This window comes from Lampetra fluviatilis, chromosome 64 (genome assembly GCF_964198595.1).
Source record: "Lampetra fluviatilis chromosome 64, kcLamFluv1.1, whole genome shotgun sequence".
In the NCBI taxonomy this organism is placed as follows: domain Eukaryota; kingdom Metazoa; phylum Chordata; class Hyperoartia; order Petromyzontiformes; family Petromyzontidae; genus Lampetra; species Lampetra fluviatilis.
Genome location: NC_136338.1, coordinates 1,177,022 through 1,204,721, shown reverse-complemented (window position 1 = coordinate 1,204,721; position 27,700 = coordinate 1,177,022). Strand labels below are relative to the sequence as shown.

General features: G+C 58.3%; 1 protein-coding gene across 1 annotated transcript in view; it reads right to left on the bottom strand.

The window, feature by feature from the left end:
- Positions 1–27,700, bottom strand: part of LOC144951864 (pleckstrin homology domain-containing family A member 7-like) — a 158,674-nt gene that overhangs the window by 21,230 nt on the left and 109,744 nt on the right. Inside the window, 13 exon segments of the mRNA XM_078882214.1 lie at positions 1,673–1,726; positions 2,843–2,962; positions 3,456–3,545; positions 4,006–4,328; positions 4,722–5,008; positions 5,428–6,240; positions 6,242–6,352; positions 7,841–8,028; positions 14,428–14,528; positions 14,707–14,779; positions 15,691–15,795; positions 18,293–18,764; positions 19,926–20,006. Of these exon segments, the coding sequence (XP_078738340.1) occupies positions 1,673–1,726; positions 2,843–2,962; positions 3,456–3,545; positions 4,006–4,328; positions 4,722–5,008; positions 5,428–6,240; positions 6,242–6,352; positions 7,841–8,028; positions 14,428–14,528; positions 14,707–14,779; positions 15,691–15,795; positions 18,293–18,764; positions 19,926–20,006 (2,818 nt within the window).

The following is a 27,700-nucleotide window of genomic DNA, read 5'->3' as shown; positions in this document are numbered from 1 at the left end:
AGAGATACTGGGACGTAGACACTGGGATGGAGACACTGGGACAGAGAGACACTGGGACGTAGACACAGGGACACAGGGACACAGACAAAGGGACACAGACACAGGGACACGGAGACACAGGGACACGGAGACACTGGGACGGAGACACAGGGACACGGAGACTCGGAGGAAGTGAGCAAGGCAAGGAAGCGGGTCAGGTGGTCTCAGGTAAGATGGCGCAAATAAAACTCTACAAAGGAAATAAAAAACCCGAAACAGCGAGGAGCGGTGAGAACGACGATGACGACGACGACGGCAGGCGGGCAGGCAGAGACATCGTCACGAGCGGGGCAGGGGATGGGTTGGGGGAGGTTTCATTTGTCGCCGAATATTTTTCCGCGCTTGCCGTTAACGCCGCGATCTCGGCGGCACGCAGCCACCCTTCAGCCCCCCCCCCTCAGCCCCCCAGTAAGGGGGGGGCTGAGGGGGGGCCTGGATGTGGTGGTAACAGCCTCAACGAGGCCGCTGGGGCAAGCGCCGCTAGCGGCAGCAGCGCTTGGGAAGGCCGGCACTGCGGCGCATGAGCTGAGTGGGTGGGTGGCCAGCAGCATCACCACCACCACCACCACCACGCCCGGCCGCCTTTGTCTCTCCCCCCCCAGTGGGAGTATTTTCCAACCCAGCCAGACCCGGCGGGGGGCGGCGGCGCTATCGAGCTTGCGCGACCCCGCCGCCGTTCGTGACCCTCTGGTGACGACGTGGGGCGGGGGGGAGGGGCGGGGCGGGAGGGGGGGTAAGGACACGACGGGGTAAAGGGGTAACGCGGCCGCAGCAACGCAACGTCAGGCATGCGACGGAGCCCCGAGTGGCCTAGCGGCGCAGGTGGTGTGGACCTCCCTCCACCCCCCCCCCCCTTCATCAGCCCGCCACCTGGGCCTCTCCTGTGAACTCGCGACGTCAGCTCCCGCTGTCTGACCGCGGCCTTCGTGAACCCTCGCCAGAGTGACGCCCAGTCCCAGGGTCTCGACAGTGCCGCCGTCCAGGATAGAGTGGGGGGCCCCCGGGCCCCCCCCCCCCCGCTCTATCCCGCGGTCGGCCCGCCCTGCACACGCCACCCACAGCTACGCCGCTGGGCCACTGGGGAGCTACCGGGCAGAGGGAGCGGTGGGGGGGGACGGCACGGGACGAGGCACGGGTCGAGGGGGCACCGTGCGGGTAACGAGGTGACGATGGGGCTGGGGGGCGATGGATGGGGGTGGGGTACTGGCTGCAACCATGGGGACAGTGGGGGGCCATGCAGGTGGGAGATGATGGTGGCGGTGGTGATGATACCGATGCTGACACTGCTACCGCTTCTTGTTGTTGTTGTTGTCAACAATGGAAGATGATTACTGCTGCTGGTGATCTGTGTGCTGCTGGTGACAATGATGCTGCTGATGAGGATGGCAGTGGTGGTGGTGGTGAGGATGGCAGTGGTGGTGGTGGTGAGGATGGCAGTGGTGGTGGTGGTGAGGATGGCAGTGGTGGTGGTGGTGAGGATGGTGGTGGTGGTGGTGGTGAGGATGGCAGTGGTGGTGGTGGTGAGGATGGTGGTGGTGGTGTGGATGATGCTGGTGGTGGTGGTGAGGATGGTGGTGGTGAGGATGGTGGTGGTGGCGGTGGTGGTGGTGAGGATGATGCCATACTGCCCCACCTGGCTCTCAATAAAGCGCAGGTTCCTCTGCAGGTGCAGCGACGGTGCCAACGACTGTGCAGGCAGGGGCACGGGGGAGGCGTGGGTGGCACAGCGGAGACACGGGTGGCGAGCGCGGTGAGCGTGGCGAGGGAGTGCGGTGAGAGTGGTGCGTGGTGGTGTGTGGGAGGGTGGCGAGGGTGGCAGGGTGGTGTGTGTGTGTGGTGTGTGTGTGGGTGGTGTGTGTGTTTGTGTGCTGTGGGAAGTGTGTGTGTGTGTTGTGGGTGGTGTGTGTGTGTGTTGTGGGTGGTGTGTGTGTGTGTTGTGGGTGGTGTGTGTGTGTGTTGTGGGTGGTGTGTGTGTGTGTTGTGGGTGGTGTGTGTGTGTGTTGTGGGTAGTGTGTGTGTGTTGTGGGTAGTGTGTGTGTGTGTTGTGGGTAGTGTGTGTGTGTGTTGTGGGTGGTGTGTGTGTGTTGTGGGTGGTGTGTGTGTGTGTTGTGGGTAGTGTGTGTGTGTGTTGTGGGTAGTGTGTGTGTGTGTGTTGTGGGTGGTGTGTGTGTGTGTGGTGGGTGGTGTGTGTGTTGTGGGTAGTGTGTGTGTGTGTTGTGGGTAGTGTGTGTGTGTGTTGTGGGTAGTGTGTGTGTGTTGTGGGTAGTGTGTGTGTGAAATACGATGTAAGGGGTAGCGCATGTGTTGTGAGTGGGGCATGTATTGTGTGTGGGTAGCGTGTGTCTATAACATATAGAGTATTAAGCGTGTGCCTAGCGCCGAGGCAGTCTCGATCCTGCACCTCGTGTGCGTGTCGAGCACGTGGCTAGCGTGCTGCTAGCGTGCCGCTAGCGTGCCGTTAGCGTGACGCTAGCGTGTCGCTAGCGTGACGCTAGCGTGTCAGCCGTGCGCCTGTCGCGCCCTCGTTCCCACCTGGCGCCCCATCCCCACGCCCCCCGTGACCTCCGATCCCCCAAGATCCCCGTATGACCCCGTGACTCCCCGCGTGACCCCCCGTGACTCCCCGCGTGACCCCCCGTGACTCCCCGCGTGACCCCCCGTGTGACCCCCCATGTGACCCCATGAACCCCCGTGTGACCCCCCTTGTAACCCCGTGACCCCCGTGACCTCGTGACCCCCCGTGTGACCCCGTGACCCCCCGTGTGACCCCCCTTGTGACCCCCCGCGAGACCTCGTGCCGGACCTGTGACCGCGGCGCGGCCGGCGCCGGGCCCAACAGGTGCGCGAGCGTGCGGTCCCTCGCTTCGGCAAGCACCGCCTGGTTTCTCCGCAGCTGGATGAGCAGCAGGGTCAGCTCCTCTGGCTGTACCCAACCGCCACCGCCACCACCACCACCGTTGCCGCCATCGTCATCGTCGCCGCGTCAGCATCACCAACGCCGCCATCGCCGCACAAACGGAAGAACATCGGCCGCCACCCCGTTACCATCGCACCGGCGTTAAGTCGACCCCGTTAGCGGCACTGCCGTGGACGCGCCGGCCAGCCGGCCGCCGCCGCCGGCCGGCGCAGCAGTCGGGCGGGGCGAGAGCGGTTTGACTCGCCATCGGAAGGAAAGGTCAAGAGGTCAATGTACGTTGAACTTCTTTTGCGAAGGGTGGGGGGGCGTGGGGGTGAGCGGCGAGGGTGAGTGTGGGGGTGAGCGGCGAGGGTGAGCGTGGGGGTGAGCGGCGATGGTGAGCGTGGGGGTGAGCGGCGAGGGTGAGCGTGGGGGTGAGCGGCGAGGGTGAGCGTGGGGGTGAACGGCGGGGGTGAGCGGCGAGGGTGAGCGTGGGGGTGAGCGTGGGCGTGTGTCTCACCGTGCGGCCCTGCAGGCTGGGCGGGATGGACTGTGGGGTGGACGTGTATACCATGGACGGCATGGGCCTCCTGTCCAGCGTCTGCGTGCCCTGCGAGACCGTGGGGACAGACAGACAGGCGGCCAGACAGTCAGCCAGTTAGACAGCCCAGCAGACAGACAGCCAGCCAGTTAGACAGCACGATAGACAGACAGCCCAACAGACAGCCCAGCAGACAGCCCAGCAGACAGCCCAGCAGACAGCCCAGCAGACAGCCCAGCAGACAGCCTAACAGACAACCCAACAGACAGACAGCCCAGCAGACAGACAACCCAACCGACAGACAGACAGCCCGACAGACAGACAGCCCGACAGACAGACAACCCAACCGACAGACAGACAGTCCAACAGACAAGCCCAGCAGACAGACAACCCAACTGACAGACAGACAACCCAACCGACAGACAGCCCAACAGACAGACAACCCAACCGACAGACAGACAACCCAACAGACAACCCAACAGACAGACAGCGCCCTACGTGTGTGTGTGTGGGGGGAGGGGGGCCGTACCCGCGCTCCGTAGCCGTGGCTGAACTCGGCGCCGCGTTGCCGGTGCGGCCCCGCCAGCGGCAACGCGGCGTGGCGCGTCGCCGCCGCCGGGGGGGCGGCCGCCGCCACGTCCACCCGCCCGGCGGGCGCGTGCGACCTCCGGTGTCCGGGCGACCTCTCGCTGCGCGACCTGGCCCGCGTGACCCCGTACGACCCGGCGGGGTCGCCGCCCGCCCCGTAGGCGGCCCCGTCGCTCTCGTCCACCTCGGCCATGCTGTAGAGCGTCGGGGGGCTGCTCACCGCAAAGCGGTGCAGCGCGGACGACGCGCCGGGCGGCGCCGGGCCTGGCGGGGGGGGGGGGTGACATTGGGTCGAGCGTCAGACTCGAGCGTTAGACGCGCGAGTTCGGCGGGTGGGGAGCACCACGCCGCCCAGCGGCGATGTCTCATTTGAGGCCGAGTCGACCTAGGGGAAGGGCCCGGCAGCGGTTCAGACGATCGTCACCGGTGGTGTTGGTGGCCGTGAGCGGGAATCGAACTCGGGTAGCCGGGTTCGTGGCGCGGAGCGCGCTAACCGCTACGCCACCGCTCCTCACAGCACGCGGACACGCGGAGACACGCGGAGACAGACAAGGAGACACGCACACATGCACAGAGACACGAGGAGACACACGGAGACAGATAGACACACGAGGACACGCACGGAGACGCACGCCGGAACGCCCGGCGCTCACGTACTGTGCCCTCCGTGCCGCAGCACCTGGCGCTGCCGCCACTCGAACAGCTCCGAGACCACGTCGGCGGGGGGGCCGTGCCCCCCGGCGGAGCCCCCCGCCCCCCCGCCGGCCCCGTACGGCACGGCGGGCCCGGCGGCCCCGCCGGGCGGGCGGCGCGACAGGGAGGAGGAGGCGGCCGCGGCGTGGCGAGGCAGCGAGGTGTAGCCGTCCGGGTAGGGGGCGCCCACCACCACCAGCGACTGGCGGTAGCTGGGCATGGACCGGGGCAGCGTCTGGGTGGACGCGATGCTGCGGGGGGAGGGGGGGGGGAGGAGGGGGGGGGAGGGGAGGATGGAGGGGGTCAGGGCCCGTTCCTTGCTCGAGGTTTCACAGACTCACCGCTGCTGCCCGCAGGGTTCACACAGCCACACGTGGCCATCCAGGGCGTCGCGCCATTTCCCCACCGCCCCCCCCCACATCTCGTCTCTCACCATCCCCCACAACCTCCACCCTCTCCCCTCCACCCCCCTCTCCTCCACCCCCTCCCCTCCACCCCCTCCACCTCCTCCCCTCCACCTCCTCCCCTCCACCTCCCCCCCTCCACCTCCCATTTTCACCCCCCCCTCCTCCTCCACCCCCCTCTCACCAATCCTTGAGCTGCTCCCCCCCCACCCCTCCTCTACCCCCACCAAGCCCCCCCCCCCACCGCACCCCGGCGTCTCCCTCACCTCAAGCGGTCTCCCTCGTTCTTCTCCTTCTGCGACTGCATCCACTGCTCCAGCTGCACCATCGAGTTGCGCTTCTCCCTCTCGCGCTCCCTCTCCAGCGCCGCCACCGCCGCCACCGCCCGGTGGCCCTCGCCGGCGCCGCCCGCCGCCCCGTAGCCAAACCCGTCCTGGTCGAGCGCCGACAGGCTGCTGCTGCCGGCAAGCCCCAGCCCGCCCGTGCTGTGTCGCTGCAGCTGCTGCTGCTGCTGCAGCAGCGGCCTCTGCTGCTGCGGCCGCGGCTGCTGCTGCTGCTGCGGGTTCGGGTGACGTAGAACCACGCCGGACGTCGCCGCCGCTTCCGGCCGTGAGATGGCGGCGCCGGCGGTCGGGCGATCGGCGGCCTCCGCGGGGGTGCGGTCGGGGCCCGCCGACGGGTCGAACCTCTCGCCGCCGTCGTCGTCGTCGTCGTCCCGCCGCTCCGCGGCCGCCCCCCTCTCGTCGTAGCCGTCGTGCAGCTGCCTCCGGAGCTCCTCCGCGGCCGCCTCCGCCGCAGCGACGCCGCCGTCGTCGTCGTCATCGACGTCGTCGGCGGCGCGGGTCGCGGCCGACGGGCCGGCGAACGACGTGACGGCCTCCACCTCCGCGTCGTCGTCGTCGTCCGTGCCGGCCCGCGGGCGAGCCAGCCCCTCCTCCGTCACGATCTCCACGTCGCCGCGAGGGCCGCCCCGTTCCTCGTCGTCGTCGTCGCCGCCGCCGTCGTCGGAGCGCGGCGGCCGCCACCGGGCCAGCGCCGGCGCCCCACGGAGCCCGTCGACGAGCACCTGCCCCCCCCCCCGCCTCCTCCTCCTCCGCAGCTCGCCCGCGGGAGTGGTTGCCGGCGCTCGCCGGTTTATCGTCCGCGCTGTCGCGCAAGCTGCTGCTGCTGCCGCCGCCGCCGCCGCCGTCGCTGTTGCTGGGAGGGATGGAGGGGGGAGACCACGTGAGACGCGGCGGTGGCTGGTGGCTAGGAGATGTCGACTACCTCGCCTGGTACGCGGGAGGTCGTGGTTTCAATCCCGACTCTCTCTCTCTCTCTCTTCTGTGGGTCACGTGGATTTTTCTCCGGGTCCTACGTTTTTTTTCCCCTCCACATTTAGAATCGATAACGCAGGTAATTGTTTCGGATGAGATCGCGTAAATATATAAATGTGTCGTTAAACCCGCCGCCACCCGACACAGCCAACTAGTAAGGGTTGTCACGTAAACAGAACGTGACAATTCGTCACTAGTACATCACTAACCGGTGTGTTGGAGAGCAAAGCCACAACATTTACAATCTGAGTACTGTGACGTTTCACCAGTAATTACAACCAGCTTCATCAGGCGACAGCCACATTTGTGGGGAAGTCTTCCACCTGTTTCGTTCCTTATACAGAGGCGTAGATGTGATGACCACACTTCTGCACTCTTGCGGAAAGTGGAGGGGGGGGATTACCAAGTCAACGTAAAAGCCTACGCGTCAAACTGATATAAGTGTGGCGTTGAACACACCAGCCAACCGACACAGCCAATGAGCAAGGTTTGTCACCTAAATCGACGGTTTAGAGTAGATGGCTTGCGAGAAATGTTCACGTGACGATAAGCCACTTCGTTGAGCTATCGTGGCCACGTCGCTGTGAACCCCCAGGCGGTGTACACCCTGCACCACCCTGCACCACCCTGCACCACCCTGTACCACCCTGCACCTCCCTGCCCCCACCCTGCCCCACCCTGCACCACCCTACACCTACCGGCACCACCCTGCCCCACCCTGCACCACCCTGCACCACCCTGCCCCACCCTGCATCACCCTACGCCACCCTACCCCACCCTGCGCCACCCTGCACCTCCCTGCCCCCACCCTGCCCCACCCTGCCCCACCCTGCCCCACCCTGTGTCACCCTACACCACCCTACACTACCACCCTGCCCCACCCTGCGCCACCCTGCGCCACGCTACCGCCCGAGTTGCCACCGTGGGCCGTGCCGACTCCGCACGATCGAGCCGATGTGGACGGCAAAGGAGCTATAAATAACCATCACCACGCGACACTCTCTGGCCCATCCTCGCAGCAGCAGCAGCTGCGGCTTTTGGCTCAGACGTAAAAAAAAAGGGGGTTGGTCACCGCATCGTCGTTGTCGTCGCGCGGCGCTTTCAGAAGCGCTTCGGCGGCCGTCTGGAACGTTCTTCCCTTCCGTTATTGGGACGCCGCTGGAGCTACGCAATTTTAAATCGTCGTCATCATCGAGATTGACAAACTCATTTCTTGAGAACTCATTTCTTGTGTAGAGGTTGCTGTCCTTCCTGCGTGCACCTCCGATTAGCGCGGCTGGCTACGTACGGCGCGTTCAACGCGCGCGCAAACGCACGAGGGGGAGGGAGGGAGGGGGGGGTTGGAGGGGAGGAGGCGTCTCACCCCTGCGGGATCTCCATCTGCAGCTGCGACGCCTGTGCCATCGCCTTCATCCACACGCGCATCTCCTCCAGCGAGTCGGCGCCGAAGTAGTAGGTGCGCATGCCGGCGTGCCGCGCCTGCCACGGCACACGAGTCAAGTGGCGCCCCCCCCCTGACGGCTTCTCGTGCCTCTGGCTCGGAGGCCCGGCCTGGGGAGGGAGGGGGGCGGGAGGGGAGGGAGAACAGAGCAGGCGGGCACGCAGGCAGGCACGCAGGCAGGCACGCAGACAGGCACGCAGGCAGGCACGCAAGCACGTACACAGAGACACAGACAGGAACACGCAGACACACACGCAGACACGTACGCAGACACGCACGCAGACAGGCAGGCGCGCAGGTAGGTAGATACGCAGGCACAAAAGCACGTACGCAGACAGGAACACGCACATGCGGACGCGCGAGCACACGGGCGAATACTCGCACACACGCACAAACCAAACGCACGCACACACACACGCACATCGATTAGTTCCAGGTCATCTCGTCGCTTCGCATCGCTCACGTGACGTCACCCTGCTTCCCGCTGCGAGCGTTAGCCCTTGAGCAACGTGAACAACGCTTCATTATAACCCGGCCAGCTCCGTTATAACTCGGCCAGCTTCGTCATAACCCAGCCTGATGCGTTATAACCCGGCCAGCTCCGTTATAACCCAGCCAGCGGCGTTATAACCCAGCCTGATGCGCTATAACCCAGCCAGCTCCGTTATAATCCAGCAAGCTGCGTTATAACCCGGCCAGCGGCGTTATAACCCAGCCTGATGCGTTATAACCCGGCCAGCGGCGTTATAACCCGGCCAGCTCCGTTATAACCCAGCCAGCGGCGTTATAACCCAGCCAGCGGCGTTATAACCCAGCCTGATGCGTTATAACCCAGCCAGCTCCGTTATAACCCGGCCAGCTCCGTTATAACCCAGCCAGCGGCGTTATAACCCAGCCTGATGCGTTATAACCCAGTCAGCGGCGTTATAACCCGGCCAGCGGCGTTATAACTCAGTCAGCTGAGTTATAACCCGGCCAGCGGCGTTATAACCCGGCCAGCTCCGTTATAACTCAGCCAGCGGCGTTATAACCCGGCCAGCGGCGTTATAACTCAGTCAGCTCCGTTATAACTCAGCCAGCTGCGTTATAACTCGGTCAGCTGCGTTATAACCCAGTCAGCTGCGTTATAACCCGGCCAGACTTTACATCGCGAACTCCGTTTGCCTGCATTGCTTTGATGCATTCGAAGTAACAGCAAAGTATAACTTCACTGTTGCAGTTGTATTCGTCTGGCATTTAACTTATGATACTTTAAAAAAAGCCACACACAAACGTTGCGTGAATGCGTGTGTGCGTGTGTGAACACAAACATCACACGCGTGTACACAAGTGCATATTTGTTCGCATGCAAGCGAGGCTTTCCAGTGCACCAAAATCATAAATATGTTTATTAATTGTAATTGATTCATCAATGAAAGACCATAATAATAGCCATTGTTGTCCACTCCTCGTTTGCCAATCCACTGCCGGATGAAGGCCTCCCCATGCCGTGTCAGCCACGGGGGTTGTTTGACCATACTTCACCGCTCTGGAAAGCCTCGGCCCAGCGAGACTCCTTCCTCAGGGGGGGGTCCCTGCCCCCCGACCTGTTTGGCCAACAGCTTCCTCCGGAGTAGCTCAGCTTTGCTTTTTAGTTTAGTTTTAGCCCCGTGCGATAACATGCAGGTTAACTCGTTTAACAAAATAAAATTCGACGCGAGCATTTACTCCCGTCGGCTTTCACCCACCTTCTCTAAAGTTTTATTTCTTTTTTAAATCGACGTACGGCACACGTCAATAATTTCCGCCTTCGAAAAAACAAATCGCCGCCGGTTTCAACTCCGTTGGAGACGAGAGAGAGCGGCGCATCCGCCAGGCGGAAGGTGGCATCCCACAACCACTCAGGAGATCCAACGCTCGTTATCCCAACACGCCCTCGGCGACAGCACGGAAATTTTCATCCGAAAAGCCGAGGAGCTGCTTTGGGCCAGAAACAAACGCGGCAGGAACCCTCCCCCCTCCACCCCCGACTCCTCGCGACCCCGAGCCCGGCCGTGCGGGCGCGTACCTTTGTCCGGCGAGCCAAGCCGCCTTGCGAGCGAGCGGCTCGCAAGGCCGGAGGGGTTGTTAAAGGAGCGGCGGCCCGGCCGAGAAGACCCCCAGAGAGGAGGAGGAGGAGGAGAGAGCCAACAGCCAGAGTTCCCAGGGGGTCACGCGGCACGGACGGGAGGGGGGGGGGGACACCAGGACGCAGGGTCGGCAACACATCGACGACGGTGATGCGCGCATGAGCCGCCACCCAGCCCCCCATCACACCCAGGCCCCCCATCGCACCCAGGCCCCCCATCGCACCCAGGCCCCCCCGCGTCGTCTAACCGCATAGGGGCGCAGCAGCAGCCGCGGGGGGGGGGCAAATGACGTCGCCACGGTGGCCAAACGCGGGCGACGCGCCGTGCCGTTACTACCGCGACACAACGCCGAGACGCAGCGTCGCTTTGCGAACAGCGAACAACGCCGATCGCTAAAACAGTCTAGACGTGTGGCGGGGGGGATGGAGCTATCCAGGATTTCTCAACGTCCACACACACATTAATACCACACACACACACATTAATATCACACACACACACATTAATACCACACACACACACACATTAATACCACACACACACACACATTAATACCACACACACACACACATTAATACCACACACACACACACATTAATACCACACACACACATTAATACCACACACACACACACATTAATACCACACACACACACACACATTAATACCACACACACACACACACATTAATACCACACACACACACACACATTAATACCACACACACACACACACATTAATACCACACACACACATTAATACCACACACACACACACACTAATACCACACACACACACACACACATTAATACCACACACACACACACACACATTAATACCACACACACACACACACATTAATACCACACACACACACACACTAATACCACACACACACACACTAATACCACACACACACACACTAATACCACACACACACACACACATTAATACCACACACACACACACACACATTAATACCACACACACACACACACTAATACCACACACACACACACACACTAATACCACACACACACACACACTAATACCACACACACACACACACTAATACCACACACACACACACACTAATACCACACACATACACACACTAATACCACACACACACACACTAATACCACACACACACACACATTAATACCACACACACACACACATTAATACCACACATACACACACTAATACCACACACACACACACACACTAATACCACACACACACACACACTAATACCACACACACACACACATTAATACCACACACACACACACACTAATACCACACACACACACACACTAATACCACACACACACACACACTAATACCACACACACACACACACTAATACCACACACACACACACTAATACCACACACACACACACATTAATACCACACACACACACACATTAATACCACACACATACACACACTAATACCACACACACACACACACACTAATACCACACACACACACACACTAATACCACACACACACACACACTAATATCACACACACACACACACACTAATACCACACACACACACACACACTAATACCACACACACACACACTAATACCACACACACACACACACTAATACCACACACACACACACATTAATACCACACACACACACACACATTAATACCACACACACACACACATTAATACCACACACACACACATTAATACCACACACACACACACACATTAATACCACACACACACACACTAATACCACACACACACACACACATTAATACCACACACACACACACATTAATACCACACACACACACACATTAATACCACACACACACACACTAATACCACACACACACACACACATTAATACCACACACACACACACATTAATACCACACACACACACATTAATACCACACACACACACACACATTAATACCACACACACACACTAATACCACACACACACACACACATTAATACCACACACACACACACACTAATACCACACACACACACACATTAATACCACACACACACACACTAATACCACACACACACACACATTAATACCACACACACACACACACATTAATACCACACACACACACACATTAATACCACACACACACACACATTAATACCACACACACACACACATTAATACCACACACACACACACACATTAATACCACACACACACACACACACATTAATACCACACACACACACACACATTAATACCACACACACACACACACATTAATACCACACACACACACACACATTAATACCACACACACACACACACACTAATACCACACACACACACACACATTAATACCACACACACACACACACATTAATACCACACACACACACACACACATTAATACCACACACACACACACACATTAATACCACACACACACACACACATTAATACCACACACACACACACACATTAATACCACACACACACACACACACTAATACCACACACACACACACACTAATACCACACACACACACACACACTAATACCACACACACACACACACTAATACCACACACACACACACACTAATACCACACACACACACACACTAATACCACACACACACACACTAATACCACACACACACACACATTAATACCACACACACACACACATTAATACCACACATACACACACATTAATACCACACACATACACACACTAATACCACACACACACACACACACTAATACCACACACACACACACACTAATACCACACACACACACACACATTAATACCACACACACACACACATTAATACCACACATACACACACATTAATACCACACACATACACACACTAATACCACACACACACACACACACTAATACCACACACACACACACACTAATACCACACACACACACACATTAATACCACACACACACACATTAATACCACACACACACACACACACTAATACCACACACACACACACACATTAATACCACACACACACACACACATTAATACCACACACACACACACACATTAATACCACACACACACACACATTAATACCACACACACACACACATTAATACCACACACACACACACATTAATACCACACACACACACACACTAATACCACACACACACACACATTAATACCACACACACACACACTAATACCACACACACACACACACATTAATACCACACACACACACACTAATACCACACACACACACACATTAATACCACACACACACACACACATTAATACCACACACACACACACACATTAATACCACACACACACACACATTAATACCACACACACACACATTAATACCACACACACACACATTAATACCACACACACACACACTAATACCACACACACACACTAATACCACACACACACACACATTAATACCACACGCGCTACGTGAGCGAGGGGACAGCGCGAGCGGCATCGCAGGCAAGCGGTCGCACCCCCCGCACCCTCCACCCGAGCCCCCCACCCTGCCCACCTGAACAAGGTGTTAGTGAGCGCGCGGCAGGGAAATCCGTTAGTGGGCGGGCGGTCGAAAAGTTAGCAAGCCGGACAAACACGATTCGTCCGTTAGTAAGAAAGAAAAACAAACACCCCCTCCCCTCCCCGTGCAATGGCGAGCACACCGCACGTACACGGCATGCCGCATCCGAGAACACAAACCACGCGTGACCAGCGGCCACTTAAAACGATGGTGAATATTATTGTTCTTCTTGGTTCTTTCGGTAAAGTCACGTAGAAGGGAAGTAATTGAATAATAAAAATAAAACGTAATAAAATACAAATATTTTTATTATTTTATTACTTCCCTTCTATACGTGACTTTACCGAAAGAACCAAGAAGATGAATCCCTGCAGTCACGAAAGCTTTAAATCGAAATTTTATTGTTGTGATGACAATCGCAATGAGAGTGTTCGTCAATCTGCCACCGTGGTCGTTGTCTCGGTGACCGTACTTCACCGTGACGCGAGCGAAAGGGGGCATCCCGGCACACGAGGGGGTGGGTGGCCGGCACCCCGCCCGGCCGCCTTTGTCTCCCAAGTGGCGATGATTACACACCGCACCGTGGTACTCATTTAGGGCGGAGTCGACCTAGGCGGGAGGTCCAGGACCGGTTCGGGTATCTGTCACCGATTGTTGACCGCGAGCGGGAATCGAAACTCGGCTCGCAGGGTTCGCGGATCGGCGCAGCGTGCTAACCGCCGATGCACGTGTTGCGGCTTCGCGGAGGGCTGCTCACCCGCCCGCTAGGCCCGCCCGCTAGACATGTCCACTAGGCCCACCTGCTAGGCCCACCCGCTAGGCCCGCCCGCTCGCCCACCGTACCTTGAAGGCGAACTTGCGGTTGATTTTATCGTCGGCTTCCACCGGATTCACCTGGAAGCTGGGCAGGGAGATGCTGCCCAGGACACCCTCCTCCTTGTTGTCTGCGCTCCCCCACGGCGGGGGCCACGGGGCGGGTGGGGGGGAGGGGCGGAGTCAGCGTGGACGTCGCGGCCCAAGCGACTCCCGGCACGTCACAAGCAACCGGGGTAACGACGACGATCGGGGCCGAGGTGGTAAGGGCTGGGGTTGAGAGGTCAGGGGTCAGAGTGCACCGCTCACCTTTGTAGTAGAACAGGCAGAAGTCGGACAGCACGAACCAACGCTTCTTCCACAGCTTCATCCCCGTGCTGTCCTGCGGTGCCGACAGCCACACAGCCGCTACGTTAGGACGAGACTCCCCTACGCAAGTCTGTGGGTCTCTGTGTGAGTCTGCGGGTCTCTGTGTGATGAGTCTATATGGGTCTCTGTGAGTCTATGGGTCTCTGTGTGAGTCTGTGGGTCTCTGTGTGAGTCTATGCGTCTCTGTGTGACGAGTCTGTGGGTCTCTGAGTGGTGAGTCTGTGGGTCTCTGTGTGGTGAGTCTATGGGTCTCTGTTTGTGAGTCTGTGGGTCTCTGTGTGATGAGTCTGTGGGTCTCTGTGTGATGAGTCTGTGGGTCTCTGTGTGATGAGTCTATGGGTCTCTGTGAGTCTGTGGGTCTCTGTGTGAGTCTACGGGTGTCTGTGTGAGTCTGTGGGTCTCTATGCGAGTCTGTGGGTCTCTGAGTCTGTGGGTCTCTGTGTGATGAGTCTATGGGTCTCTGTGAGTCTGTGGGTCTCTATGCGAGTCTATGGGTCTCTGTGTGAGTCTATAGGTCTCTGTGTGAGTCTATGGGTCTCTGTGTGAGTCTGTGGGTCTCTGTGTGAGTCTAGAGGTCTCTGTGTGAGTCTATGGGTCTCAGTGTGAGTCTGCGGGTCTCTGTGTGAGTCTATGGGTCTCTATGTGAGTCTGCGGGTCTCTGTGTGAGTCTATGGGTCTCTGTGTGAGTCTGTGGGTCTCTGTGTGAGTCTATAGGTCTCTATGTGAGTCTATGGGTCTCTGTGTGAGTCTGCGGGTCTCTGTGTGAGTCTATGGGTCTCTGTGTGAGTCTGCGGGTCTCTGTGTGAGTCTGCGGGTCTCTGTGTGAGTCTGCGGGTCTCTGTGTGAGTCTATGGGTCTCTGTGTGAGTCTATGGGTCTCTATGTGATGAGTTTGTGGGTCTCCATGTCGGCGAATCCACCCCACCTGTTTGTGAAGCCAACCCCGGATCATGACGGGCGCGTTGGGGTTCCGCCGGATGGAGTGCGAGCGTTTGCCGAAGTTCTGCAGCTTCCTGGAGCCCTTGGCGTTCTGCGTCACACGCAGAAACGTTCCGTCACCATCACCACTACCACACGATCGCACACGCACGTACACGTGCAGCCCTCTCCCCGATCCACTGCTGGATGAGGGCTTCCCCACCGAGCCCCCCTCGCTGTGTTTAGGCCGCCCGGCGCTGCGCTCGTTGTTGCGAGCGTCGCTCCTCTGCGCTCCGCTGTTGCTGGCGGGCTACTGCCTCCAACTGCCCAGCAGTGTCAGAGCGCACCTAGCCCGGCACTGTCCGGTAGCGTCCTTAACGAGCCTCCTCCGCAGAGGCCGATCTTCATGCCGCGAGCTTCAAATCCTTTGGCAACACATGGGCCCATCCCCGCTCGAGCGCGTGCCGCGTCCGTTCAGCCCCCCTCCATCCAACAAATCGTAAGATGCCTGGGAGGGGCGCGGTGGCCGGACACGCGGGCTACGTGACCCAGCCAGCGTGCTCAGCGCACAATCCGGCCCGATTAAAACCGTGACGGATCATAGGCGGGGGCCGGCCTGAATGTTTCCAACCGGCGCAAGCGCGCTTGCGAAAACAGGGTCCCTGTTGTCGCAAGCGTAGAGAAGAGGAGAGCACAACCGTTGAGCGACAAGCCCCAGATAAATGTTTACCCCGAGCTCTCAAAACTCGGATAGTGCGCTGTTTTTGAGTTGTACGCCTTTTGGCGTCATCTGGTCCAACACCATGTGAGACTAGGCTCTCAGGAAAGCTGTCTCGGGTGTGGACCAATCAACTTCAAGGACAGTGCATATCATTATCAGAGTTGTTTCTTTTTGTTTGCATTTTGACTGCTTGTGTTGCGGTTATTGCAAACATGATGCCTTGTATAAAGGTGTCAGTTTTGTACCAGTTTAAAGGGTAAAAACCTACGACAAAGCCCCAGATCGTACGGCAGCTCCCACGCGCGCAGCGTTACGCGGCCTGGTGAAAGGACAACGCCGCTCTAACGGTCTAGAGCCGGGGAGCTTCCGCTGCCAAAGCGGAGGCGTTGAGAGAAGCACACCGCCAGAGGTCGCAACCGGGTACCCGTACCCTACCCGATACCCGGCTACCCGTACCCGGCCAGGTACGGGTACCCGTTTGCAACCCTGGTGCGGCCGGGTACGGGTAGGCCGTGAGTCACTGGTGAGTCACCGTTTGTCACTCATTTCGGGTAGGGTACGGGTAGGGAACGGGTACCCATTTGCGACCCTGGTGCGGCCGGGTACGGGTACGGGTAAGGAATCAAAACCCGTTTGCGACCTCTGCACACCGCCCAGCTGTGGCAACTCCTCCACCCTCTAAGTGGGAGCATCCCTCGCTGGTGCAGAGTGCAGTGGGGGCGGAGCGTGTGATGGGGTGCAGCAGCGTAGAGGCAGGCCGGGGTTGTTCGTTTCACACGCAGGAAACTTTCGCAATATCATTCATAATCAAGGTTTTTGGGTCCGATCGCGTAAAAATAAATGTCGTGTCGTAACCCTCCACCGCCAATTAGCGAGGGATTTGTCACGTAAATAAACGCCAATTAGTTACGTATATAGTGTAGTGTGTAGTGTATAGTGTATAGTCTAGTGTATAGTGGTGTATAGTGTAGTGTATAGTGTAGTATGGAGTGTATAGTATAGTGTAGTGTCGTGTGTAGTGTAGTGTATAGTGTATAGTAGTGTGTAGTGTGTAGTGTAGTGTGTAGTGTATAGTGTAGTAGTGTATAGTGTAGTAGTGTATAGTGTAGTAGTGTACTACTTCAGCCCACCGGTGTGTTGGAGAGTAAATCCACAACATTTACAATCTCAGTATGACGCTACGCTGGTAATTACATCAACCATCAGCATTGGACGATTTGACAGAAGAGTGAAGCAATCCCCCCCCCCCCCTCCGAGTGGCATGCTCCAGGTTCGGCAGATGAGTTAAACGACTCCCAGAGTGTCAATTACCAGATTATCAGCACACGCAGAGTGGTCGACCGCGAGGGAGCCATCCCTCAACCGCACCCAGAGATTAATCGGCTGACACACACACACACACAGCTGTACCTACGACAGATTCCCCGTATAGCCTTCACTGACTACGGGGATCTGTATAGTCAGCGAGTAGCACCTAAGAAGGCCGGCACGGCACACGAGGGGGTGGGTGGTCAGCACCACGTCCGACTCCGCAGTGGCGATGTTTACACACCGCACCAGGTACTCATTTGAGGCCGAGTCGCCCTAGGGGAGGCCCAAGACCGGTTCAGATAATCGTCACTGGTGTCGGCTGTGAACGGGAATCGAACCCGGGTTGCCAGGTTCGCAGCGCAGCACGCTAATCGCTACACCACCGCTCCCCACACACACACACACGTATACACACGCAGACGTACACACACACGCGCGCACGTACACACACACACACACACGTACACACACGCGCACGTACACACACACACACGCACGTACACACACGCGCACGTACACACACACACACACACGCACGTACACGCGCACGTACACACACACACGCGCACGTACGCACCTTAGGCACGGGGCTGGGGGGGGCGCCCCCCCCGTCGTGCTCGCCCCCTGCCGGGTGGGCGGACATGGCGGCGGTGGCCGAGTTCCCGCTGGACACGCTGACCGGGCGAGCGGGTGCCGCGTCACACACCACCAGCAGCGCCTCCTCCTCCCCTCCTCCTCCTCCGCCGCTGCCTCCGCCCAGCTGCTGCTGCTGCTGATGATGATGTTGGTGCTGCTGATACTGCTGGTAGTGGTGAGGGTGCAGGAGATGATGCTGCTGCTGCTGATGCTGCTGCTGCTGCTGGTAGTGATGGGATTGGTGTCGCGGGACCGGGGGCGGGGTGGACGACTGCTGCTGCTGATGATGATGATGGTGGTGCTGATGCTGCTGCTGATGTTGCTGCTGCTGCTGATGATGATAGAACTGTTGTTGCTGTTGCGGCGGCTGCTGCTGTTGTTGTTGTTGTTGTGGTTGTGACGATTCGGAAATCCTGGGGGAGACGTTGCGTTATACCGACGTCAACACGGGGGTCATCGTCGCCGCCAAGTTTCAAGTTGATTCTGTGTGACAAGGCGGAGAACTCGTTCGCAAGAGTGAGCGACTGAGTGAGTGGGCGAGTGAATGAGCAATCGACCGAGTGAGGGGGTGGGTGACTGAACGACTGGGTGAGTGGGTGGGTGAGTGGGTGGGTGGGTGAGCGGGTGGGTGGGTGAGTGGGTGAGTGAGCGGGTGGGTAGGTGAGTGTATGAGTGGGTGGGTGAGTGGGTGGATGAGTGGGTGTATGAGTGGGTAGGTGAGTGGGTGAGTGGGTGGGTGAGTGGGTGAGTGGGTGGGTGAGTGGATGAGTGAGTGAATGAGTGGGTGGATGAGTGAGTGAATGAGTGGGTGGATGAGTGAGTGAATGAGTGGGTGGATGAGTGAGTGAATGAGTGGGTGGATGAGTGGGTGAGTGGGTGGGTGGGTGAGTGGGTGGATGAGTGGGTGGGTGAGTGGGTGGATGAGTGGGTGGGTGAGTGAGTGGATGAATTAGTGGGTGTCTCATTTACAAGAGTGACGACCTCGGGCCATCAAATCGACAAAAGTAAAACAAATAAAATAAAGTGACAGCCATAAAGCAAACAGAAGACGTAAATATAGACAAAGATCCCCCGCCCACCGTGTAGCCTTAACAGACCGTTGGGGCAAGTGCAGTTAGCGAGTAGAGGGGGTGGGTGCCAAGCACCACGCCCAGTCGCCTTTGCCTCTACAATGTTGATGTTTTACACACTGCACCAGCTACTCATTTGAGGCTGAGTCGACCTAGGGGGAAGGGGCCCAGCAGGTCCGGTACGGTTATCAAGCGACGACGTTGCCCACGAGCGGGAATCGAACTGGAGTCGCCGGGTTGGTAGCGCAGCATGCTAACCGCTGCGCCACCGCTCCCCACACACGGACACTGACTCACAACAAAGATCCCACCACCCCCCTCCCCCCCACCTATAGCCACAGCAGACTGTTGGGGCAAGTGCTGTTAGCGGGCACCCATGAAGGCCGGAAGAGCGCACGCGTACTCATCCAGTGTGGTGGGTGGGCACGTGCGTGTGTGTGCGTGCGTGTGCGTGTGTGTGCGTGCGTGCGTGTGCGTGCGTGTGCGTGTGTGTGTGCCACTCACTGATTGGTCAGTAGCAGCAGGGCGGTGTCGCCAGCCTGCTCGCCTAGCGGGTGGTCAAAGCTCGTGGTCCCATCGTTGTGACTGCAACAAACAGAAGACGCACGCACGCGTTACCGCACCATCGCACGCACGCGCCGTGTATGGCACCATCGTCATCACCACCAACACCGTCAATACCAACACCATCGTCATCGTCACCATCATCGTCGTCACTATCACCGCATCATCGTCACCGTCATCGTCGTCATCGTCGTCACTATCACCGCATCATCGTCACCGTCGCCGATTCGCTTGCGTGTGGACGTTCTCGTGCACACCGAGTTTGCGAGCCGCTGCTGCTCCCGAGCCTCTCCCCGTGGTAGCGGCTGACCCCGCCCCACCGCCCCACCGCCCCACCGGCCCACCGCCCCACCGCCCCATGCCGTCAGAACGTCGATCCGCCGGGCAACCGACAGCGACGCGACCGCTTCACGGCGCTGCCTTCGACGCCGATTCACTCAAATCCGGATCGCGCCGCACCAGCCGCAGCAACCACAACCACCGCCCGCCCCACCACCTCCCCACTCTGAACACTTGGCACGACCCTCCTGGAGAAACGAGAGGCGTGAGTGGCCAGCAGTGGCGATGTTTACACACCGCACCAGGTACACATTTGAGGCCGAGTCGACCTAGGGGAGGCCCAGAACCGGTTCAGATAATCGTCACCGCTGTTGGCCGTGAGCGGGAATCGAACCCGAGTCGCCGGGTTCGTAGCACAGAACGCTAACCGCTACACGACCGCTCTCCACTCACACACACACAGACACGCGCACATACGATGTTTAGCCACCGCACCGGGCAGGTACTCATGTGAAGGCCCAGTCGACCTATGGGAGTCCGGAGGACCGGTTCAGCCAAATCGTCGGCGCGAGCGAGAAAGCACGGAACGGGGACGACGTAGCGGTCACTTGCGGCGAACCCCACGCGGCCGATAGTTACCGCTTTGTCGGCACAGCCACGATCGTGGCATCGCCGAACGATCCACGCGCGTTGAGCAATGAGGGCTACGAACTTTCGCTGCTAGCGACGACCAGCATCGTCAGAAGGTTACTCAAAATATTGTTAGTAGTGGGGGCGGGGGGGGGCGGTTAAAATATTAAAACAAAACTGTTTTTACTTTACCAGTCAAGGCGCGCTGAGCTATGCAGCTCCTTTTCAGAATCGACCTGGCCGCAGACGATACACAGCTCCGCCGAATACTCTCTAGAACGCCTGATGCCGATTCTTAAACACGCGGAGGGGGAAAAACCGGAGGACCCGGAGAAAAATCCACGCGACCACGGGGAGAGTGAGAGAAAGACGCAAACTCCAACTACACAGCAGCAGGCGTCAGCGTCGGGATCGAACTCGTGACCCCATGCATACCAGGCGAGGGAGTTAACATCTCCTCGCCACCGTGGCGCCCGTGATGACGACGGCGGTGGCGGCGACGTAACGACTCATTGTGAACACCCCCCCCCCAGCTCCCAAACACCCTCGACCCCGCAGGGCACCGTGAATATTTCAGCAGCTGCAGCTGTTGCTGCCACCACCGCCGCCGCCACCGCTGCCGCCACCACCGCCACCACCACCACCGCCACCATCACCGCCGCCACCACCACCGCCACCACCGGGCCAGGCGGGGCTGTGCGTTTGCCGAGCGGAAAGCCACCGCCGTGTGTACGGGGGAGACCGGCACGAGCCTCTCGGATTAACGTCGAACCCTTTGGGCAGCCTCAACCTGGCCCCTACGGGCCTCCTGAATTAACACTGATCCCCCTTCGGCGGCCGAAGCCTGGCTCCGTAGGCCTCCTGAATTAACACTGAGCCCCCTTCGGCAGCTTCAGCCTGGCCCCTACGAGCCTCCTAAATTAACAGCGAGCCCCCTTCGGCAGCCGAAGCCTGGCCCCGTGGGCCTCCTGAATTAACAATGAACCCTTAGCCTGGCTCTATGAGACTCTTGAATTGGAACGCTAAACCCAGTGGCTTAGAGCAGCGCTGGCACAGCCCCCCCCTCCCCCCGGTGGCAAGCGACTTGCAAACTCCGTGGACTTCCGTCGATCAAGACAAGAGACCCACGACCTAAAATGATCGCCGGGCGATTTGGCGCCGTTGTAAGAAGTGGGATCGGTACTAAGTGGGGAGTAGGTGGTGGGGGGAAGAGACGTGGCCACGCCGGGGGGGGAGGGTGAAGGGACAGGTGGGCTGGGGTAGGGGGCCATCAATTATTCACGTGGCGTTTGTTGCGATGCCCTCTATCCAGCTTGGGCCGCAGGGCGAGGGCTGTTCCACGTCACATGTGGCAGAGTGGTGAGGCGCCTACGGCAAAGTGCGAGCGTGTGTGTGTGTGTGCGCCCGTGTGTGTGTGACTGCGTGTGTGTGTGTGAACACGTGTGACAGCGTGCGTGTGTACGCACGCGTGTGACAGCGTGCGTGTGTGCGCGCGTGTGTGACAGCGTGCGTGTGTGCGCGCGTGTGTGACAGCGCGCGTGTTGCGCGCGTGTGTGACAGCGTGTGTGACAGCGTGCGTGTGACAGCGTGTGTGTGACAGCGTGGGTGTGTGCGTACGTGTGTGTGACAGCGTTTGTGAGTACGTGTGACAGCGTACGTGTGACAGCGTGTGTGACAGTGTGCGTGTGTGCGCGTGTGTGTGACAGCGTGTGTGACAGCGTGTGTGACAGCGTGCGTGTGTGTGTGTGTGACAGCGTGCGTGTGTGAGCATGGAGAGCGGTAGTGTAGTGGTTAGCGCTACGCTGCGCTATGAACCCGGCGACTCAAGTTCGATTTCCGCTCACGGCAAACACCAGTGACGATTGTCTCAACCAGTCCTGGGCATCCTCTCCTAGGTCGACTCAACCTCAAATGAGTACCTGGTGCGGTGTGCAATAAACATCGCCACTGGGGAGACAAAGGCGGCCGGGCGTGGTCCTGGCCAATCCACCCCCTCGTGTGCCGTGCCGGCCATTAAACAGCACTTGCCCCCAAACGTGTGTTGAAGGATATACGGGTGATCTTTGTCTTTGTACGAGCATGCGTGTTACTTTGCAGCTGTGTGCACATGTGAATATGTGCATGCGAGTGAGCGTATTTGTGGGTGGGTAATAGTGCGATGCCTGCGGCTAAGTATGTGTGTGCGAGCGTGTGAGCGTGCGTGTGTGTGCGAGCGTGTGAGCGTGTGCGTGCGAGCGTGTGTGTGTGCGCGGGAAAACCTGGTGACCCGAGGTCGATTCGGGCTCACGGCAAACACCGGTGACGATTATCTGAACCGGTCCTGGGCCTCCCCTAGGTCTACTCGGCCTCAAACGAGTACCTGGTATGTAGTAAACATCGCCACTGGGGAGACAAAAGCGGCCGGGCGTGGTGCTGGCCACCCACCACCTCGCGTGCCGTTCTGGCCTTCATAGGCGCTCGCAAACAGCACTTGCCTCAACAGTCTGTTAAGGCTACACGGGGGATCTTTGTCTCTGTGCGTGAGAGCGTGTGTCAGCACGTGGCGCCTGCAGCCGAGAGTGAATGAGTTCGTGAGCGCGGAGTTCGTGAGCGAGAGAGGCGGTGGCAGCGGTTAGCGCATCGCGATAAAAATCCGGCGAATCCCGAGTTCGATTCCCACTCCCACCCAGCCTCACACGACTACCTGGTGCTGCGTGTAACAGACAAAACAACGTCAGTACCGGGGAGACAAAGGTGGCACGGGCGTGGTTTTGGTCTGCGCCCCCCCCCCCCCCCCAAACCGTGTCCCGGCCTTCGCGAGTCCTTCTTCTGTAGCGGCAGGCAGCACGAAACACATCTCACACACGCGTGCCTCGAAATGATCCAAGGGACGCTGCGAAATTACTTTTAAAAAAACGGAACACGGAAATTCTTTAGACGGAAGGAGCGTGCAGAGGCGGGGGGGGGTTAGCAATGGATGGGGGCACGATAGGCGGTAGGTAGGGAACAGGGAGGGGTACGGGTCACGGTAGAGGGGTGGGTAGGGGGTAGGGGAGGGTAGGAGGGAAGGGAATGGTGCGATGGAGAAGAGGTGAGCGTTGAGAGAGGAAGGGAAGGAGTTTAAGGAGGGGCGCCGCTGAACGATCTAAAGTTCAATCCGCATCCGACGAAGCGCCTCACTCGCTTCCTCCGCACACCCCCCCCCCCCCAGTTGTTGACGTTCCACTTCCTCGCGAGATAACAAGACGGGGCCGGAGAGAGGAATCGGCTGGCGCATCGCTTCACGACGAGGACGCCGACGAGGTAGAGGAGAGGACACACGCGTCCCTCCGCTTGCGGCCACGCCAGAGGTCGCAACCGGGTACCCGATACCCGTACCCTACCCGATACCCGTACCCCACCGATACCCGGCCGGGTATGGGTAGCCGTTTGCGACCCTGGTGCGGCCGGGTACGGGTAGGCCGTGAGTCACTGGTGAGTCACCGTTTGTCACTCATTTCGGGTAGGGTACGGGTAGGGTACGGGTACCCGTTCGCGACCCTGGTGCGGCCGGGTACGGGTAAGGAATCAAAACCCGTTTGCGACCTCTGGGCCACGCGCGTCGCCGGTGGAAATTCCACGCTCCCATGGCAGGCGAGGGCGTGCAAGTCCATCCTCTCCCCCGCCTCCACCCCCCCCCCCCCCGGGATGAGGGACCGCTCCTCTCTTCCTTCTGAAGGTGTCAACTTTCGTGGCCCGCCGCAGTATTTCACCGCCTCCTCGAGGTGGCAATTTGAAATATTTGCTTCGTTTTTTTCCCCAGCATTTGGCAGAGGGCCGTGAAGCCCCAGGGGGTGTGAGATGGTGGAGGGTGGGGGGGTCCCAGCAGCCTGGGCTTTACACAGCTCTGTGTTTTTTTATATAGAAACATCGGCAACCTACAGCCCCCTTGGTCGCTCCACTGCTGGATGAAGGTGTGTGGGTGGGTGGATGGGCGGGTGGGTAGGTGGGCGGATGGGTGATTGGGAAGTTGGGTGGGTGGGTGGCTAGGTAGGTGGGTGGCTAGGTGGGTGGGTGGCTAGACGTGTGGGTGGGTGGGTGAGCGGTGGGGGGACCCTGTTTGTCTTCGTCGAGCCATTCGGCTCGGGGGCGGGCTTCAAATTCAACAGCGGTGCGCTAAAAACCGCGCAGCGTCAACCGCCGCACGGCGTCAACCGCCGCGGCGCCCGTCACGTGGCCGCCGCACGCCCGGCGTGGGAACGAGAAGGGGGCCGAGACGGGAGGGGCAGGTCGGGGCACGATGCCGCACACGAGCGAAACAAAAACGTCCCGCGGGCCAATCCAATGCGGATTCTCTCTCCCGAGTTATCTTACGCACCGCCGCCGTAGCCGCCGCCCTCCCCGGGATTACAGCAGCGTTGCGCCACGGCAGTCGCGTACGAGATGATGAAACGTCGATTGGGAGGACCTGTGACAAAGCGAGCGAGCGGTGCACCACTGTGTGTGCGCGTCGTTGTGCGACAGCGAAGGGAGCGGTGGCGTGGCGTTTAACGCGCTGCGGAACCGGCGACCCCGAGATTCGATTCCCGCCCACGGTCACCGACACCGGTGACGATTATCCGAACCGGTCCGGCGTCGGCTCAGCCTCAAATGAGTTCCCGGTGCGGTGTGTAGTCAACATCACCACTGGGGAGACAAAGGTGGCCGGGCGTGGTGCTGGCCACCCAGCCCCTCGTGCGCCACAGTGCCGGCCTTTGTCGGCGCTGCTTCTCGCGAACAGCACTTGCCCCGACAGCCTGCTGAGGCTATACGGGGGTGGAGGGGGGCTGATCTTTGTCCCTGTCGCGTTGTGTGGGAACGGCAAAAGCCCGTGGAATTGATGTCATCGAACTACTTCTGAGTGTCACTTTCGAGTGGCCTCCCGATGCACTCCAGGGGACGATGACACACCTTGCACATGCAACGGCTGGAATTTGGCCAAATTACCCGCAAAGGCTCTCAATCATCCAAAGTCGGTAATTTGCGTCACGCGTCGGTCAAACCCAAGGATATTTTTCATTTTCCCGAGCTGGGATTTGGCCACGCTACACGGAAGGCGAAACTTTAAAATGCGCGAGGTTTTTTGTTGTTCTGTGCAGTCACGATGAGCTACTGTGCTGAGACCAGCAACTCGCTCGCCTTGAGAGCCCAGTTCACTCACAACTCGGTGAAAGTTGGCCTGTAAGTCTATGGGTATCTGTGTAGATGTATTGGTCTCTGTGCAGGTCGATGGGTCTCTTGTAAGTCTATGGGTCTGTGTGTGAGTCTATGGGTCTCTGTGTGAGTCTATGGGTCTCAGTGTGAGTCTATGGGTCTCTGTGCAAGTCTATGGGTCTCTTGTAGGTCTATGGGTCTCTGTGTGTGAATCTATAGGTCTGTGTCAGTCTATGGGTCTCTGTGCAAGTCACTGGGCTGAGACCATCAACTGACTGCACTTGAGAATCCGGTTTAAACGCTGCGGCCGGGCGGACGTAACCCGGATCGGAACCCTGGGATCCAGACGGTACCGGCTCAGCATCACTGACCTCAAAGCCACCGGGGCCCTCTGCTAGCTGTGGCGGTTTAAAAGTACAACTTGTCGGGGGTCGTCTCCTCTGCTTCTTTGAGCAACATAACTAAGACGATGTAAAGCTTTCGTGACTGCAGGGATTCATCTTCTTGGTTCTTTCGGTAAAGTCACGTAGAAGGGAAATAATAAAATAATAAAAATAAAACATAATAAAATAATTCTCACGACGTTTCGGCCACAGCGCAAGCAGCCATCCTCAGGTGAAGAACTGGTCTGTCGGGAGACAGACCTGTTCTTCACGACAGACCTGTTCTTCACCTGAGGACGGCTGCTTGTGTTGTAGCCGAAACGTTCGCTAAAGTGACTTTACGGAAAGAACCAAGAAGATAACTAAGACGGTTTAAAAGTATTCAGGGGAAGTGTTGGAACTTGATTTGGAGCTTTCGTGCCTGCAGGAATTACTTTTTGGTTCCTTCGGCAAAGTCACGCAGAAAGAAAATAAATTAAATTATAGAATAAGACGTTTCGATTGCAACACAAGCAACTGTCTTCAGGTACGAATGAATGAGAGAAAACAAACCGAGTCAACTCAGGAATATAACGCAATACAACACACAGAGTCGGCTAACATAACAGTCAACGCCCTACCTGGTTGATTACGTTCTTCCAAAGATTGATAAATTTGAGAGACGAAACACAGACACGGAGACACACAGACAGACACGTGTCTGTGTTTTGTCTCTCTCTAATTCAGCACTCTTTGGAAGAACGTAATTATTTTCTTTCTACGCGACTTTCCCTAAAGAGCCAAAAAGAAAAGTGTTGACTTCACGGAGCCACGAGAGAAGTCTCCAGCAGAGCTCGCGGGGAAAACCCGCGGCAGCGCTACCACCAGCACTGTGGAGAAGATGCCCCTTGAAGAGGTCTCGGCAGTAGTTCTGTGAAGTCCCCATCCCACGGGTCATTCTCCTGCGACCGGGTTGATGCAACGCTCGGATCCACGCTGAGTTACTTGGTCGAATTTCTCCACGGCGACGCTAACGATTCATCTGCTCGGATCTGAGCGCTGCATTCATTCTCTTCTCTCTCAAGTGCACGTGGGGGAGCTGGCGGTCTCAGCTCGGCCACCAAACGACTGAACAACAACAACTAAAAATACCCCCAACGCATCAAATGTTGTCCACCTCTTAGAATTGTAGCTTTGGGAATTTAAAAAAATATATCGCCTCGACTGAGCTGCGAGGACCATATCAATAGCTGGCCGTGGATGGGCGTACGCGCAGTGTCCCTAACCCACGCC